The sequence below is a fragment of the Scophthalmus maximus genome, chromosome 7, assembly GCF_022379125.1.
Source record: "Scophthalmus maximus strain ysfricsl-2021 chromosome 7, ASM2237912v1, whole genome shotgun sequence".
Lineage (NCBI taxonomy): Eukaryota > Metazoa > Chordata > Actinopteri > Pleuronectiformes > Scophthalmidae > Scophthalmus > Scophthalmus maximus.
The window spans coordinates 11,726,426-11,740,711 of NC_061521.1; the positions used below are offsets into that span (position 1 = coordinate 11,726,426).

General features: G+C 44.2%; 1 protein-coding gene across 17 annotated transcripts in view; it reads right to left on the reverse strand.

Moving 5' to 3' along the window:
- The window catches only part of plekha5 (pleckstrin homology domain containing, family A member 5), a 71,291-nt gene extending 57,399 nt beyond the window's left edge, over positions 1-13,892 (reverse strand). For 6 of the 17 annotated variants that reach the window (XM_047333221.1, XM_047333214.1, XM_035642339.2 and 3 more), the window contains exons 1-3: positions 13,708-13,877; positions 13,515-13,591; positions 12,169-12,226 (exon numbers count right to left, since the gene is read on the reverse strand). In XM_047333221.1, coding sequence (XP_047189177.1) covers positions 12,169-12,226; positions 13,515-13,591; positions 13,708-13,799 — 227 coding nt within the window. In that variant the 5' untranslated portion in view covers positions 13,800-13,877. Of the gene's footprint in view, positions 1-12,168; positions 12,227-13,514; positions 13,592-13,707 lie in introns of all 17 variants that reach the window. The other 11 variants (XM_047333210.1, XM_035642336.2, XM_035642326.2 and 8 more) reach the window with 6 other exon arrangements.
- Between the last annotated feature and the right edge of the window lie 394 nt (positions 13,893-14,286).

Below are 14,286 nucleotides of genomic sequence, written 5' to 3' on the forward strand. Positions count from 1 at the left end.
AACTTCACCTAAATACCACCATTATATTTGGACTATAGCCTTTTGCCAATAAAGTAAATACAAAAAAACCCAGCCAAAGATGTCCTCACTGGGTTTCTAAACTAAATAAATGAACACTGCCACTCCCATTTTGAGCTCTAAGCCTGGCAAATAGCCAACTTCAACTGTGCTTTAGTTCTTGGCAAAGAGCAAACTTCTTGTGTACACAGTTCCTCCGTCACACTGAATGACTAATGAGCCTCCCTCCTCCATACATAAATAATGACTAACAAATAGCTAGAGAGGCAAACCTAGCAGCTCGGAAGATCTTACAGTGCACTTGGTCCAAACCAATGCACAGAAACATCTTATTGATTTGAGAAGGGTTAAGATTCTTCAGACAAATCAAGGACCAGAGCACCAAATTACCGTGATGCACTTTGCACTCTTCAAAATCATGCACATCAAGCCTGAAGAGGACTAAAAACACTCAGAGACTCCAGAGTTATTCATGAAGCTTCCAAGACTTCCTACGATTTTTTTCTCGATTTCTCCGTTCCACAGAACGGATCCAAATTAAATTAAAGATGACATCTTGTATTTTATTCTGAGTAGTAAAGATGAGAAGTCAAGACTTTCAGAAGACTGACAAGATATTAAATCATTTGATATAGGAAAACACGTGTACGGGAAACTCCAAACTATTAACCAACCAACCTAAGGAACCCTAAACACAGATAGACGCCTTTTCCTTACCTCTCTTATTCAGCTTTGTTATCTATTCTATTTTATTTTGCTATTCGAGCACCCAAAAACATTCCTAGTACACATGTACATAATTCTGATTGGCGACCAATCAACTGATAAACCATTTAGAAATCAATGAAGAATATTCATACAGAGCCCATCAAATGTCATAGTTTGTCCAACCATCATTGCGTAATCAAATTATATTCAATTCACTGCAAGGTAAGACCCAGAAAAGTAGCATCGTGTCACATTTGAAAACCTGCATCAATCAATTTTGTGGGTAATTGGGGTTAAAAAAGAAAGAATGGAATGATTAATCTGTCGTCAGAGTATAGTTACTGTTTCTTTTTAATTCAATCATTGTGCATTCAAAGTAACGTGATGATCTTATGTTGGTGCAAACAGTATTGTCAAATTCATATCAAGATCATCATTTACTGTGACATTAATTACCAGTTCCATTTCTCCCCCCCCCCCCCACACACACACACACATATATCACACCAACAACCCACAGAGTCAATGGGGGCCATCATCAGTCTTGTGGCATGCAGTAATAAAGCTGTCACACAGGGAGGATGTCTTGAAACAGTCTCCATTTCCACCACCTTGCACAAGATGCACAGACGAGGCAGAGACACAGCGATCATGACATCGCAGTCAAAGTCGAGGGTGTCTTTATCTGAACCGCCAGCAGAGGTCTTACAGTGAAAAACGAGGGCGCTCTCTCATCCAGAGAGGAGGGGGACGAAAGTGTGCACACATCAGCTTGTGAATAGTAGCACAGAGGTGCCAGGGCCGAATTTATCCCTGAGCAGGAATTGCTGATGTTTAAACCAGACTCTTGACTCCCGGAGACGTTCATCCCCCTCCGCTGCAGGAACATATTGCAGAGGCCTGACAGCTGATTAGACTGATGGATCACTCTGAGGTGCAACCATTACTACAGTTATGAAGCCGCTGTCAGCTCACTCCACTCCGGCTCTCACACGCCCTCCAAGTGAAACTGAAATCACCGCTGCACGGAGTCGATATGCAGCATGAAAGAAGGGGCACATTGATTTCACCGCACGGAGCTTTCGATGGTAACCTATTACGTTTTGAACCATTTACACTGAGGTGAATTGATACTTTGCAAAGCAGGTTCCCTTCCAGTTTGTATCTATTGGTCGGCATGTACACAAAGACACTCGTGCATGTTCACAAGCACGCAGGCCATAGTGACACACGTAATTATGCAGAGTGTGCGAACAGATGGCAAGACATTATTAGACATACTTAACATAAGAAGACCGATGAAATCAATGCAGGGAGAAGTACCTGGTACGATATGAGTACTTAAAGGAGGCATATTATGCTCATATTCAGGTTCATCATTTTAATGTGAGTTATTACTTGAAAAGGTTTACACGCTGTAATGTTCAGTTAACAAGTCTGTTGTCTCATACTGTCCATTCCTGCAGATCCTCTTCCCAGCCTCACTCTGAAACGATTGGTTTTAGCTCCCGTCTCTTTAAGATCCCCTCCCAATGAAGTCAAGTCTGCTCTGATTGGCCAGCTGGTCCCCTCTGTTGTGATTGGTCCAGCCCTTCCAGCGCGTGTAGGAAGTTCTCTCACTGTCACTTTAGCTGGGCAATGTCACCATCTTACGGAAGTATCTGCCAGACTACTGACGAGCCACAACTCGTAACTAGTGGAAAGGCATAATATCTCCTTGAATAACACCAGTAACCAATAAGATACCTACTTAGTGAGTGCTTTGGCAAGACATTTTTGAAACCCTCATATTAACATCCAAAGGTTATGTACAGTACCTAACTGTGCTATTCTCTTGAGCTATTGGTGGATCACCTGACCTCGAACAGAGAACTCCGGGAAGCAGGAAGCACGCAGTGCCTCCAAGGCACCAATTTAGATCAAGCGATTCGCATTTAGCTGTTTGTTTTTTCCAGGGTTTTGTGTTTGCTGCACAAACTACTCCTGCTCATTCGTAATGGCAGGGAACTACATTTTTTGTACGTTTTCAGGGGACTTCGACCACAGTTTGGCACATTCCTCCCCTGGTAACTCCAGTGATGCCATTTAGCTTGTGGGAAACACAAATGTCCAGTGCAATATCAATCACAGCAGGTATACATTATTCAATGGGAGACTTGGAGCGGTTTACAATTATTTGTTCAGGCAGGGACGGCCCGATCCGAGGACAGAGCGTGGGAGAGGACCCTGACAGCAGAAGAGTCACTACCCAAGAGTTGAGCAATAAATACAGTGTATTATCCAATCACTGCCACTGTCTGTGGATCCCTCCCTGTCTACTGAAAGAGAAATCAAAATCAAAATCCCCGGCAAGTAACTCACTATGCATACTCCACAGATCTTATGTCAGCATGTAGCTTTAGTTTCCAAGAAGTTTTTATTATCGCTACTCTCAGTCTAATCTGATGGTTTTAATGCACCTCAGAGAACGTGGTACTATTTGAAGCAGTCGTGATGACCTGGGCACTATTTATATCTGTCAAGTGTCCCATCTAGCAGCAGAATTTACAGTGCACTCAAGTCACGATGGGCCTTGCACACACCAAAATTAAAGCACACAGACATACGAGAGGCCCCGATAAGTGGTTGTAAAATGCAGTTTCACTTTGAAGTGATGGAATAAGTATGGAAGTGCTTCATACAGTTATGATATTGCATTAGGACGTATTACATGAATGGCCCCGATGAGTGCCAGCACCAGAGATGGACTGAAGCCTATCTGTGCATCTTATTTCACCCATGAGTTATTAAAGTATTAGAGACAAGGTAAGGATTATTTTATCTACACATTGGGCAGCCAGCTACTCTATTCCAATATTTAAAAAACACTCACTATGTGGTTCTAGTGAGCAAGAAAACATCAAATATAAAGTGATATAAATAAATATCCCAAAGCATCTTTGCTGTCACTGAGCTCCAGAGATACAGACGGGAACAGTGAGAGGATTAAAAAGCAGATTTCTCTTCGCAGAAAGAAACAATGTCCTGCTGATAGCATACATTATGTGCAGCCTGAACCAATATCTGACAGCGGACCTCCCGGGACGGGCCAGGTCTGCGGGAGAACAGTGCAGCTCCCGCTGTTGCCAGGAGAGAGAGGGGAGGGAGTAAGCCAAAGCCACAGGACCAGGAGGGTACAATATTAATCCCTTCACTGCTGCTGCTAAATTGAAAAGTTGGCAGCAACCTGTAAATCAGTGTAGCACTACACCGTTTATTCAGCGCTCTGGAGGAGCGAGAAAAGAAGAAACGCAGCAATATTTTAGTGGACAGAGAACAGAGGTTTGGTTTCTCTTTCTGCTTAATAGTGGAAGAAGAAAGAAGGAGAAAAAAAAAGGAGAACTGCCGACTGTCTGTTTGGACGTGGATAAAGACAGATTCCGAGGCTGAATTTGTAACAATTTGTCTCAGGGACGCTTGTGGACATTTTGACATGGTGCTCCAAGAGCTCACAGCTGTAGAGCATTTGAGCCGAGCGACGGCTTCCAACAGCTCCCTAATCATCACAGACCATCTGGGAAACAACTGGGCCGTGCACTGTCCACTCGACTGAAGTGCATGGACAAGCAAAACAGAGGGAGGAGGAAAAAGATACGGGGAGGGAGGGTGCTTGATTTGACCGGGGACGATAGGGCAGCTGTGCCATTTTGAGAGCATGAAAGATGGTCAAGACCAAGAGCACTTCAACAGATATCGTGGAACCGACCTTAAGAGATTTCATCAGCACATGAAAGTTGCTTTCCACCTGCACGTGCACTGATCAGGTCTGACTTTAATTATACAGCTTCTCAACATGAGCATTTCAGTCTCACTGACTGGGTTTCTCTACCACGCTGCACTCTCGTAATCGGGGAGTTTAAACTTCAAGCAATATTAAGTTCCTCAACTAAAAGGGCCCCTGACGAGTCGGGCTGGGTGGGTATTTTGAACATTTGACATCAGAGGAGAGCAGAGAACTGCCAGGATACTGACGTTTGCACACATGGCTTAAGATGAAATGCCGCAAAAATTCGTTCCCACTCGTGCCTCTCCGACTTGATATGCCTCTTCTTTCCAACTATATGAATAAAAGAAAAAATTAAGTGGATTGCATAGAAGGGAACGGACAGAGAGATAAAGTCCCTGATAAATATAAATTGTGAGTCTATCTGATTCGTTCTCTGAAAATTATAGTGAGACATGTAAAATTATCAAATGCAGACCCGATAATGTGAACTAATAGCAGACCAACGGCATTACCCCCACGACGGCAGCTGCCCCCATATTCAACCTGGCGCAGCATTAGCACAGGACAGCTCATTGCAGATTACTGCGGGGATTACTCAAGTTCAACAGCTCTCTCAGCATTAAATCAAAGACACCACACAACTAAGAGGCTTTAGGACCAAAGAATTACTGTAGTCGCCTAAACCCCGGAGGCAGGCAGGCCCACATTCAATCAACATATTCCTCACCACTGGGAGTTACATACATATTCTTTAATATTGGACATTAATCACTGCATAGTGAGATTTAGTCAAGGAACAAGAAAATTTGGCTCGATACAGACACAAGGATTTAGTGCAGCACAAGTGGAAAACAAAACAGACAGTTGGCTAACCAGCAAGGTTTAAAACAGTCTAAAAAATGACCCCAAAGAAGTCTGTCATATTATATTCAGCAAGCCATCACCTTGTTACTCAAGGTACCACTGCAGACAGTTTCTTGATCTGCTCCAAAAGTAGTGTTCCAGTCCTGAGAAAAGAATCTTCCCCATGACATAAACTGGGAAACAATCCACTATTGGTGCAAAACATTTGTAAACAACAAAAGCGTCACGAACAAAACTAAGACTAACTCGGCCTGATGTGGATTTTTCACAGAGAAACCTTCTTAATCAGCACCCGGGGCGGTCACCAGCATCGCAGGATCTTTTAGCACATATGTTCGTGCACAGAGCATCCGGACACCAAAACACATACACGGGATTTTTCTTCCAGCGCTGCAGCCAGATGGCAGGGACCCCACAGAGACTGAAACGTTTGAGAGCAGCTCAAACGCCTGTCTAGTTGACCGCCTGTCTGTCTCCCAGTCAGCACCCAGCCACAGAGAGTTATGGGGCCAGGGACGAGGATGATGTACAACAGATCCGGATCCACTGGTTTTCCCTCTTAAATCACACCGCGCGCGCACACAAGTGAGCCGCATGAATACCGAGCACTGACAGACTTAGTGAGTCAGCAGCCACAGCCATCAGACCCATCCCCTGCCGAGGGGGTGAGTAAACACTCGCTCGGAGATTTGCAGTTTGAATAAGGCATTGTCCCTGGTGTGTTTTTAGTTAACGCTAGCCATGTGCATGGGGATGCCGTACTTCTTCACAAACATGCCATGAGAAACTGCACATGGGCTTCATGATAATTGTTAAAGGTTTGGGTTTTTTTTAGAGGTTTGCATGTTTTTTTAGAGGTTTGCATGTTGCTGTTGTTGTGTGCTCAAGTTTCCTCCAACATGCAACACATCACAGCGAAACTGATTTGCCCCATGAGGGTTGTGTCATCAGTGTTTACCTTAGACGTTTTCACACATGAACTCTGTTCGGCTACATATGAAGAAAGCAGCAAGAGATTATCCCGTCAGACTCGTTCACAACAGCAGAAAAAATCCTGGAACATTCGGGGGAGGAGGGGGGTGGAGCCTGGCTTGAGCGCCCACTGACTCGCCGTGATTCCTCCAAAGATTTTCCTGCTGTGTTGTCTCTCTCGCATGGGATCATTCTGACCTTTTTGGTGAAAACCTGACTGCCAGTAAAAGTTCAGGAAAATGTCCGGAGCAACACCTGCAGACATTTGCCTTCGCTCATACAGCCCCTCCGGATGAGTTCAGTGTGTGCCGAGATATACTGTGGCTTGCTTAAAACAAATGAAAGAAGAAAAAAAAGGAAAAAAAAAGCTTATGCGTCAAAGTGAATTGTTGCTACAGATGAAAAGCAAATGTGAGGCGAAGGAAAAATTGAGAGCATGGCCCCAGCAACCCTGCATATGAAAAAAGTTAATTAGTTTTGATTGGGCTAGTTTCAGCCACGAGTGTTAACTGGTGACACAGAATGAAAATTTTAATTAAATACATTATAAATCGTTTATTTTTCTGCTTTTTTTTTCAATAACAAATATGCGATGTCAGTATCTGCTTGTCCCCACATTTCTCATTAATCACGCGACGGCTGATCCACTGCATAAAATGAAAATAAAATGCTGATGGTTTTATGCACTTTGGCCACATGCTCGATGTATTTAGTATCTTGCATAGGATTGTAAAATACTTTTTTGTGTGTTGCTTGGCTGCACTACATGAAACAACACATTGTATAGACGGAGCCACTGCTGGACCTGGCAGAGTTTCAGTGTTTAATATACCGTGCACACTGATTTAGTGCGGTGGTTTAACATTTAGCTGTTGACTGGAAGTATCCTCGGAGGGCCTCGATGTACAATTTAACACCTATACCAGCTAATCAGACCGGAGAGTATTTTCTGTGTCCGTGGAATAAACAGAATTGATTCCTAAATAGAAAAACTGAGTTGTAATGGAGGATTAACAGTGTAGTGACAATGTTCTTGCCTGCAATCGTGTTCTGAAAGCAGAGAGCAGTTAATCACAGCGTGACGGAAACACACTTTTGTGATTGGTGAGAGCTCTTGAATTGATGTTTCAGAGCAGGCGCTTTAAGAAGTCAATCTTTTACCTGGTCGAGTTTAATCGGCGTGAATGCAGAGGCCGCAGTTGTGAAAATTCATTAAACTCTCTGCTGGTGATTCCAGAGAATACAAGTTTCAGGCACTTCCGCATTGGCTTCATTTTACGGACCGATTGATTTATTTTAGGATGGATAGCATCATCATGACATCATCTTTCACCAAATGAGTCATTATACCGAACAGAAGATTGGCCAGTTTATCAATAAAAAAAAAACGGAGCCATTGAAAAAGAGGTTTGATTATTTAGCTTTGAGTGACAATAAAGATCGATCTCCATGAGAGCAAAGCAGTGCTCCTTCTTTTAAATGTACAGTCAGTCTGTGTGGGCCTTCAAGGCAGGAAATTAAGCAACAGCTAAACAGAAATCCACCAGAGAGATTTTTATCATAATTGGCCGGATATCATTTCACAGGCTTCCCTCTGTTCTGATTGATGAATTATGCAGAAGTCGAAGTGAGCAACAGCTTAATGAAAGCGGTGGTTGCAGAGCACACTGGTACAATATTTATATTTTGTATATTGCACTTTGTACTGATGAGCACTTGGAAGCGGAAAATTGCCCCCCAAAGGACTCTCACAAAATGTCATCGAATGAAACATTAATAAGTGGATGGCAATCAGGCAAGACTTTTGGCCTATAGCACTGTGAGCGTCAGCTGCTCGAGTCTCCTACTACTTTCTCAGGCCGAAAATTAATGAGACAAGAACAGCGAACAAACAGAGGGAACTGACAGGAGATCTGCACCACCTGTCTATTCATAAATATCATATATATATTTATCATCCTGCGTCCAACTCATAATTAGAGTCCTCGCTCTCCGTTAATAATATCAAGCCTTTTGACACACTATTTATCCTGATACACACCTCTGAAAGGTCTTCACAGGTCAGACGTCCTCATTAACAGTGACAAACAACCACTTTGACAAACCGCTTGTTAAATTGCTAAAAACCCACCGTGCTCAGAATGAGGCTCGAGTTCAAATGTGGGATCATGTGCTGCAGAGATAAAATGGAAAAACAAAACCCCGCCAGATGGCAAAGTCTCATCAAAACACTGTCTATTTCACAAACAAAAAACAAATTCAACAGAATACCGTACTCTGGGTGGCTGTAGAAGTTGCTCGAGCAAATACCATGGACCAAAAAATGGCCAATGGCTTGACTCTCCATGTTGCATGCTGCACGGAGCATACAGTATTTTACATGTGCTCTTTAAAAACTGCATGTTATCAGCAGTATCAGTGCACACTTACTGTACACCCTCAACCATAAAGCAGGGTACAAAGTAACATGCAGGATGAACTAAAGTATGGAAAGTGTTTGTTAGTCTGGTATTGCTTCAGCTCTTGGCGGATGCCGTTCAGTGTTCTCTGATTTATCGCCAAGTTCAGCAGTTGAAACCAGGGCCAAAAGCCACTGGCTCCAAAACTTGAATGTATTAGGACTAATGGTTGAGTGCTATTGACCCGTTCCTCACTTGTCGATGAGCCACAGCAGATGTGAAAATACTAAGCGTGTGTGAATGTGATGGTTATTTGTTCTTCAGACAAAAACACACAAAAAAACAGAGGCAGGATTGAACGTTACGTTTTGAACAGTAACAAACTGTAGATTGGATTTTTTTCGGCCCTGCAGTCCTGCACACTGACTTTGCTTACACATGCCTGTGAATTGAATTAACAAGCTCATAGTTTGCAGATTCACACCTCCACGTGGTCTCACTCTTACTGGGGGAGCGCGTGCTGGCCAGTTGACACATAGTTCGCAAAAGTAAAGAGCCGCGTTGGCTCTGAGCCACCTGCAAACAAAGCCAGAAACTCGCAAAGGACGGCCCTGAGGAGAGCGGTGAGCCCGTGATCGATTCGATGATTGACATCCGCACTGACCGTCACCCATTCAAAACACTCACACTGCTAAAAAAAAAAACATCCAATCATGTGACGAATGCTGCCTCGCTATGACACCAGCAACATGCACTCCAGCCTCCACAACACACAACATCACAGAAGAGTGTACGTCAGCACAATCTGCTCGCCAATGCTCACACTGTGTAACCCGATGGTGACAGCTCAGCCACACTGCCAGCATGTGAATGGGCTGGATCCTTTCACAGGCTAAAAAAAAAAAAAAAAAGGGGCTTGAGTCACAGAAAGGAATCAATTTCGTTTTTTGTACATGAGAAATGCAAAAATACATGCCCAAACTTGCAATACTTAGTTTTTCTTGGTCACTGTTGTAAAGACGCTCCAGTAGCAGGACGCCGTCTGCCATTTCCGTCGACATTACATTGTGTCATCAGGCTAATAGTTTTGGATAGTTTTTATTAGGCTTTTATTTGGCAGCCTCACGTAAGGCCCCGAAATTTACTACTCATCAACTGCCCAAGACTGTTGTCACATAAACCTGTCAAATGATCTGCATGTAAAAACAATGAGTCAGAATTAATTTAACAAGTCATGGTTTTCACAAGGGCCAATTACTTAAAGTATTTCTTAGGAGACGTCGCTACGAACTGACAAACTGATTGAGTTGACTTGTGCCTTGAATTGACCATACTTGTTTATCAGTGCATGCAGCCAGCTTCATGACACACACACACACACACACACACACACACACACACACACACACACACACACACACACACACACACACACACACACACACACACACACACACACACACACACACACACACACACACACACACACACACACACACACACACACACACACACACACACACACACGTGTGAGGACAACCACAAGTTGTAACTGGAATTCTAAGTAAAACAACAAAAGGAAAACCCCCGGGTCGGCCCCCTCGGTAACAGGCTGGGAAAATGTGTCTTGCTAAAGCAGATCACAGAAGGCAGCTTTCGGTTGGTCACATTTTGGCTTATGATCGACTTGTGGTCCACAAAATCTGTATCAGCTTTCAATAAAGCAGGAAGAACAGGATGTCATATGCTTGTGGTTTATGTTCTGTGGGATTAAGATGACTGAGGCAGATTTTAAATGCATGAATTTGATTCAAATGTAAGTGTGACATGAACTAGAACAAATAATCAATAGATGATAATAGATCAATAAGACCATAAAACAATAAGACATTTCATAAAGATCACTGTACAGCCGACACTGTTAATCCTCAGATTAAAAATGTGTACACCACATTCATCTTGTATCTCACATACAGTACAGTGAGCTCTAATCTGTGGACAACAGAGCAACCGTGTTTGGACTAAAACAAAGCTGTTAAATAATCTGAAGCTGCTGAGGAACACAATATCTGAACTTGCACGACTACTTCAACGCTGTTTAAAATGTAATCTTAAAACTTGTTAAATGCAGTTAATGCCTGACACCAACGGTCTCGCACCTCAGCTCATTTTGTACGGGACAATTTCATGCATTTGTAACGTGCATGTTGTCACTGGAACTGTGGCAGAGTCAAACAGATCATCTGATGCATGTCACCCACGGCCTCTCAGTCGGACTGTCTGGCCCCCTGCCACATGAGACCCCTCGCATTCGTGAGTAAGTCAAAGAAGGAGAGAGGATTCTGTGAGTATAAGAAGTTGTAATATCCTAAATGTGCAGCCTGTGTACTGCAATGACTTCAAAGGAGTCATTCCTGCTTTCACAGGGATATTTGTCTGAAAAATATCTATACCTGCTGTGTGAGGGCAGTATTTTATGAAGACATGCAAATATAACCAACTTCATATACTTGGATTGAAAACATAATTCTGAGGACAGATTATGAATCAGTGCGAAGTGAATGACAGCACTTGTGATCTGTGTTGAGTAGTCGCATGTATCAGGCTGCCAACGAGGAGAGAGGTGAAAAATGTGAAACATACTGTGGTTCAAAGACATAGCCAACGTAGCCAACTACTATTGCAATTTGTGTAGATACTGCATGGTCTTTAAACAGAGAGGGGCCCAAACAGAACAAACCAGAGTCTCTTAGTGGACATGGAGGATATCCATCATCCACTTTCTCCTCCCCACACATATGCCACAAATGAGCACACTGTGGATACGATGTTCAAACAGAATCAATGGAAGGAGACATTGAAGAAGATGCCTATTCAAATTCTTGCAATGCCATGTGCCGGCATGTACCTTGGAAACGTTTTCCAGCGTCGACTTAATGACAAGTGTGATTTCACTGTGAACAGACCATATAAAACCCAAGCCGTGAGGATAACTGTCAGAAAAGAGAGAACACATTATACTCAACTCCCCCAAGTAGGCTCAGCTTCGGGCCGGGTAAGTCTGAATAAATAAAAACAGCTCGCAAGAAGACGGCGACCACACTTTGCCCGTGTCTGTCTGGTGTTTGCACAGTGTTCCTGTGTAATCATTAACTTCTGCAATAGGCCTCTGCGGCAGATATAGGGAGTAAAGGTTTCAAATTTACAGCAGTGAAATATTTAACTCGAAAAACACAGCATGTTCTCAGGAGCAGCAGGCATTTGAATGAGTTTTTCTTCCATTTGAGGCCCCAAAAAAGGAAATTCATACATTTCTGTTCATAAGGCACCATGGTTGCAAAGTGGAAGTGCTTTGAATTCAAGCTGCGTGTTTAGATTGCATGCAAGCTCTGAGGTGAGGATGGTGTGTGTCTCGTGTTGTCTCGAGGGTGTTTGACTCACTTGATAAAGCAACGTGCCCCCTCAAAGGTAAATCCTTCTTCCCATCCAGTGGGTAAGTCTGTGAACAAACAGAGACGATGGACACAAACTTGAGAACACAAACTGGTGAGACAAACATATGTTGTTTGAAATCAAGAAAGGGGGGTGGGAGACAATAAAACTATTCATTTCAGTCATTTTACTGCTTTTTAATCCAACAGAAGAACATATAACACTTTCAGAGTAGTACGAACATCTCTGGGTTTTAAGACTGGTGGTTCGACAAATTAAGCAATCAGCATATTCCCCTTTGAGCAACTAACCATTATTTTAATTATTGATTCATCTGTTGACTTTTTTTTTCCCCCGATTAATTGCCTGGTCTATAAAACAGTAAACGATACTTTCCTAGAGCTCAGTGTGATGCCTGCAAATCGCTTGTTTTTTGTCGGACCAGCTGTCAACCGGGGGAAAAAAAACTGTATGATATGACAAATACAAAACAAGAAATCCTCAAGGAGGCTGTCACTAAGGAACATTTTTAAAAAATGTTGTCTTGAAAGGCGATTTGAACGAATACCATAATGGTTGCTGATGAATTTCTTCTCGTAAATCACATCCTACATTCTATATAGATATAGATATATCTATATCTATAGATATATATTATATAATATAAAAAAATAAACTGCATTTTAATCGCTTGAACTTAATCACAGCAGTGGGAATGCGGCAGGTCTGTTTATGAGGAGGCAGCCAGTGTGTGGGGGCATGGTAAGGTCCCGGGCATCGGACACAATGAAAGGAGCTAATATTACCTCCTGGCGCACGGTCGACGGGACAGTTCGGGAGCGCGTTCGCGGGGGTGGAGCTGGCGAGGCCAGTGTCAGTCGATCTATGGCGAGAATTCGCTGAGCTGCTCGGTCTAACACAGCAGCAGCTGCGTGTGTTCACCTGCCAGGTGACCGGTTACCTCATTCAAAGTCGAATTCATCGGTAAAATAAAAAGTCAGCCACCGTCCGCTGACCGAGCGACCCGACGGGTGGGGGGTTCACGAGCCGGGCCAGCGGTGGGACACGAGACGACTCACTTTCTTTTCTTTTTAACAGCACGAGCGCCAACGGCCCACTCGTGCGTCAACAGAGCACAGCGCGGATGTCACAGCCTCTCGCTCGCTCACACACACACACACACACACACACACACACACACACACGGAGAGAGAGAGAGAGGGAAGTGTCGGTTTCGGGACGTGGGCAACGACAACACATGAAGGCGGACACGGGAGACACGGTGAAGGCACCGGGGGGGAGGTGGGGGGGGGGGGACGGACACTTGACGGCCGTCAGGTGACGCGACGCCTCACCTGGGGTTTTCCTGTGGCCGGTGATCACCGCCTCGCCGCTCACTGGATGCAGCCAGGTCGTGCTCTTGGCTTCCTCGCTGTTGAGAGAAGAGGGGCAAACGCGTTTCGTTACCACGCGTCCGACTTTCGCGGGAATCAGAAAAAGACACGAGTTGAGCCGTCGCCCCCTCGGACGGACGGGCTGTGTGCTTACTTGACGAAGAAGACGCGTCCATCCCGAGTGACCCCGTAACTCCAGGAAGAAGGGAGGCACGAAATCCACTCGGGCTGTAGATCCGCCGCCATGTCTGGCAATACTGTACGACGCGGCTCGCGCGGCGCCGCTCGCTCCGGCAGCGCGTACACGGAAACCTTGGCAACGGCGGATGGCCGAGGGGGAGGGGAGGGGGAGGGGGCCGAGCCCGGGGGGCTGGCCAGGTACACTCATGTGTCCGGGGGTGGATTCTGATCTGACTGGCGCACAAACATATTTAAAAATTATTTGAATTTATTTTATTATTATAAAAAAATAGCAATACATTAAAACTTGTTCTCTGGTGTTCGGTTGGCCGTGTGGCTTTTTATGGTTATGAATGCACATTATTCGTCAGATGATTGGATGTTTTCATTGATTATGTTATTGTTTGCAAATTTCCATCGCTGTGGGTGTATACTGTTCTGAAGAAAGACAGCTCCTTAGGAGTGTGAACAACAACAGGGGGGCAGGGCTGGATTAAGTGGCGGGGGGGGGGCAGGGCAAAATGGATCTGCTGGGCCCCCTGTAAGCCTTTCT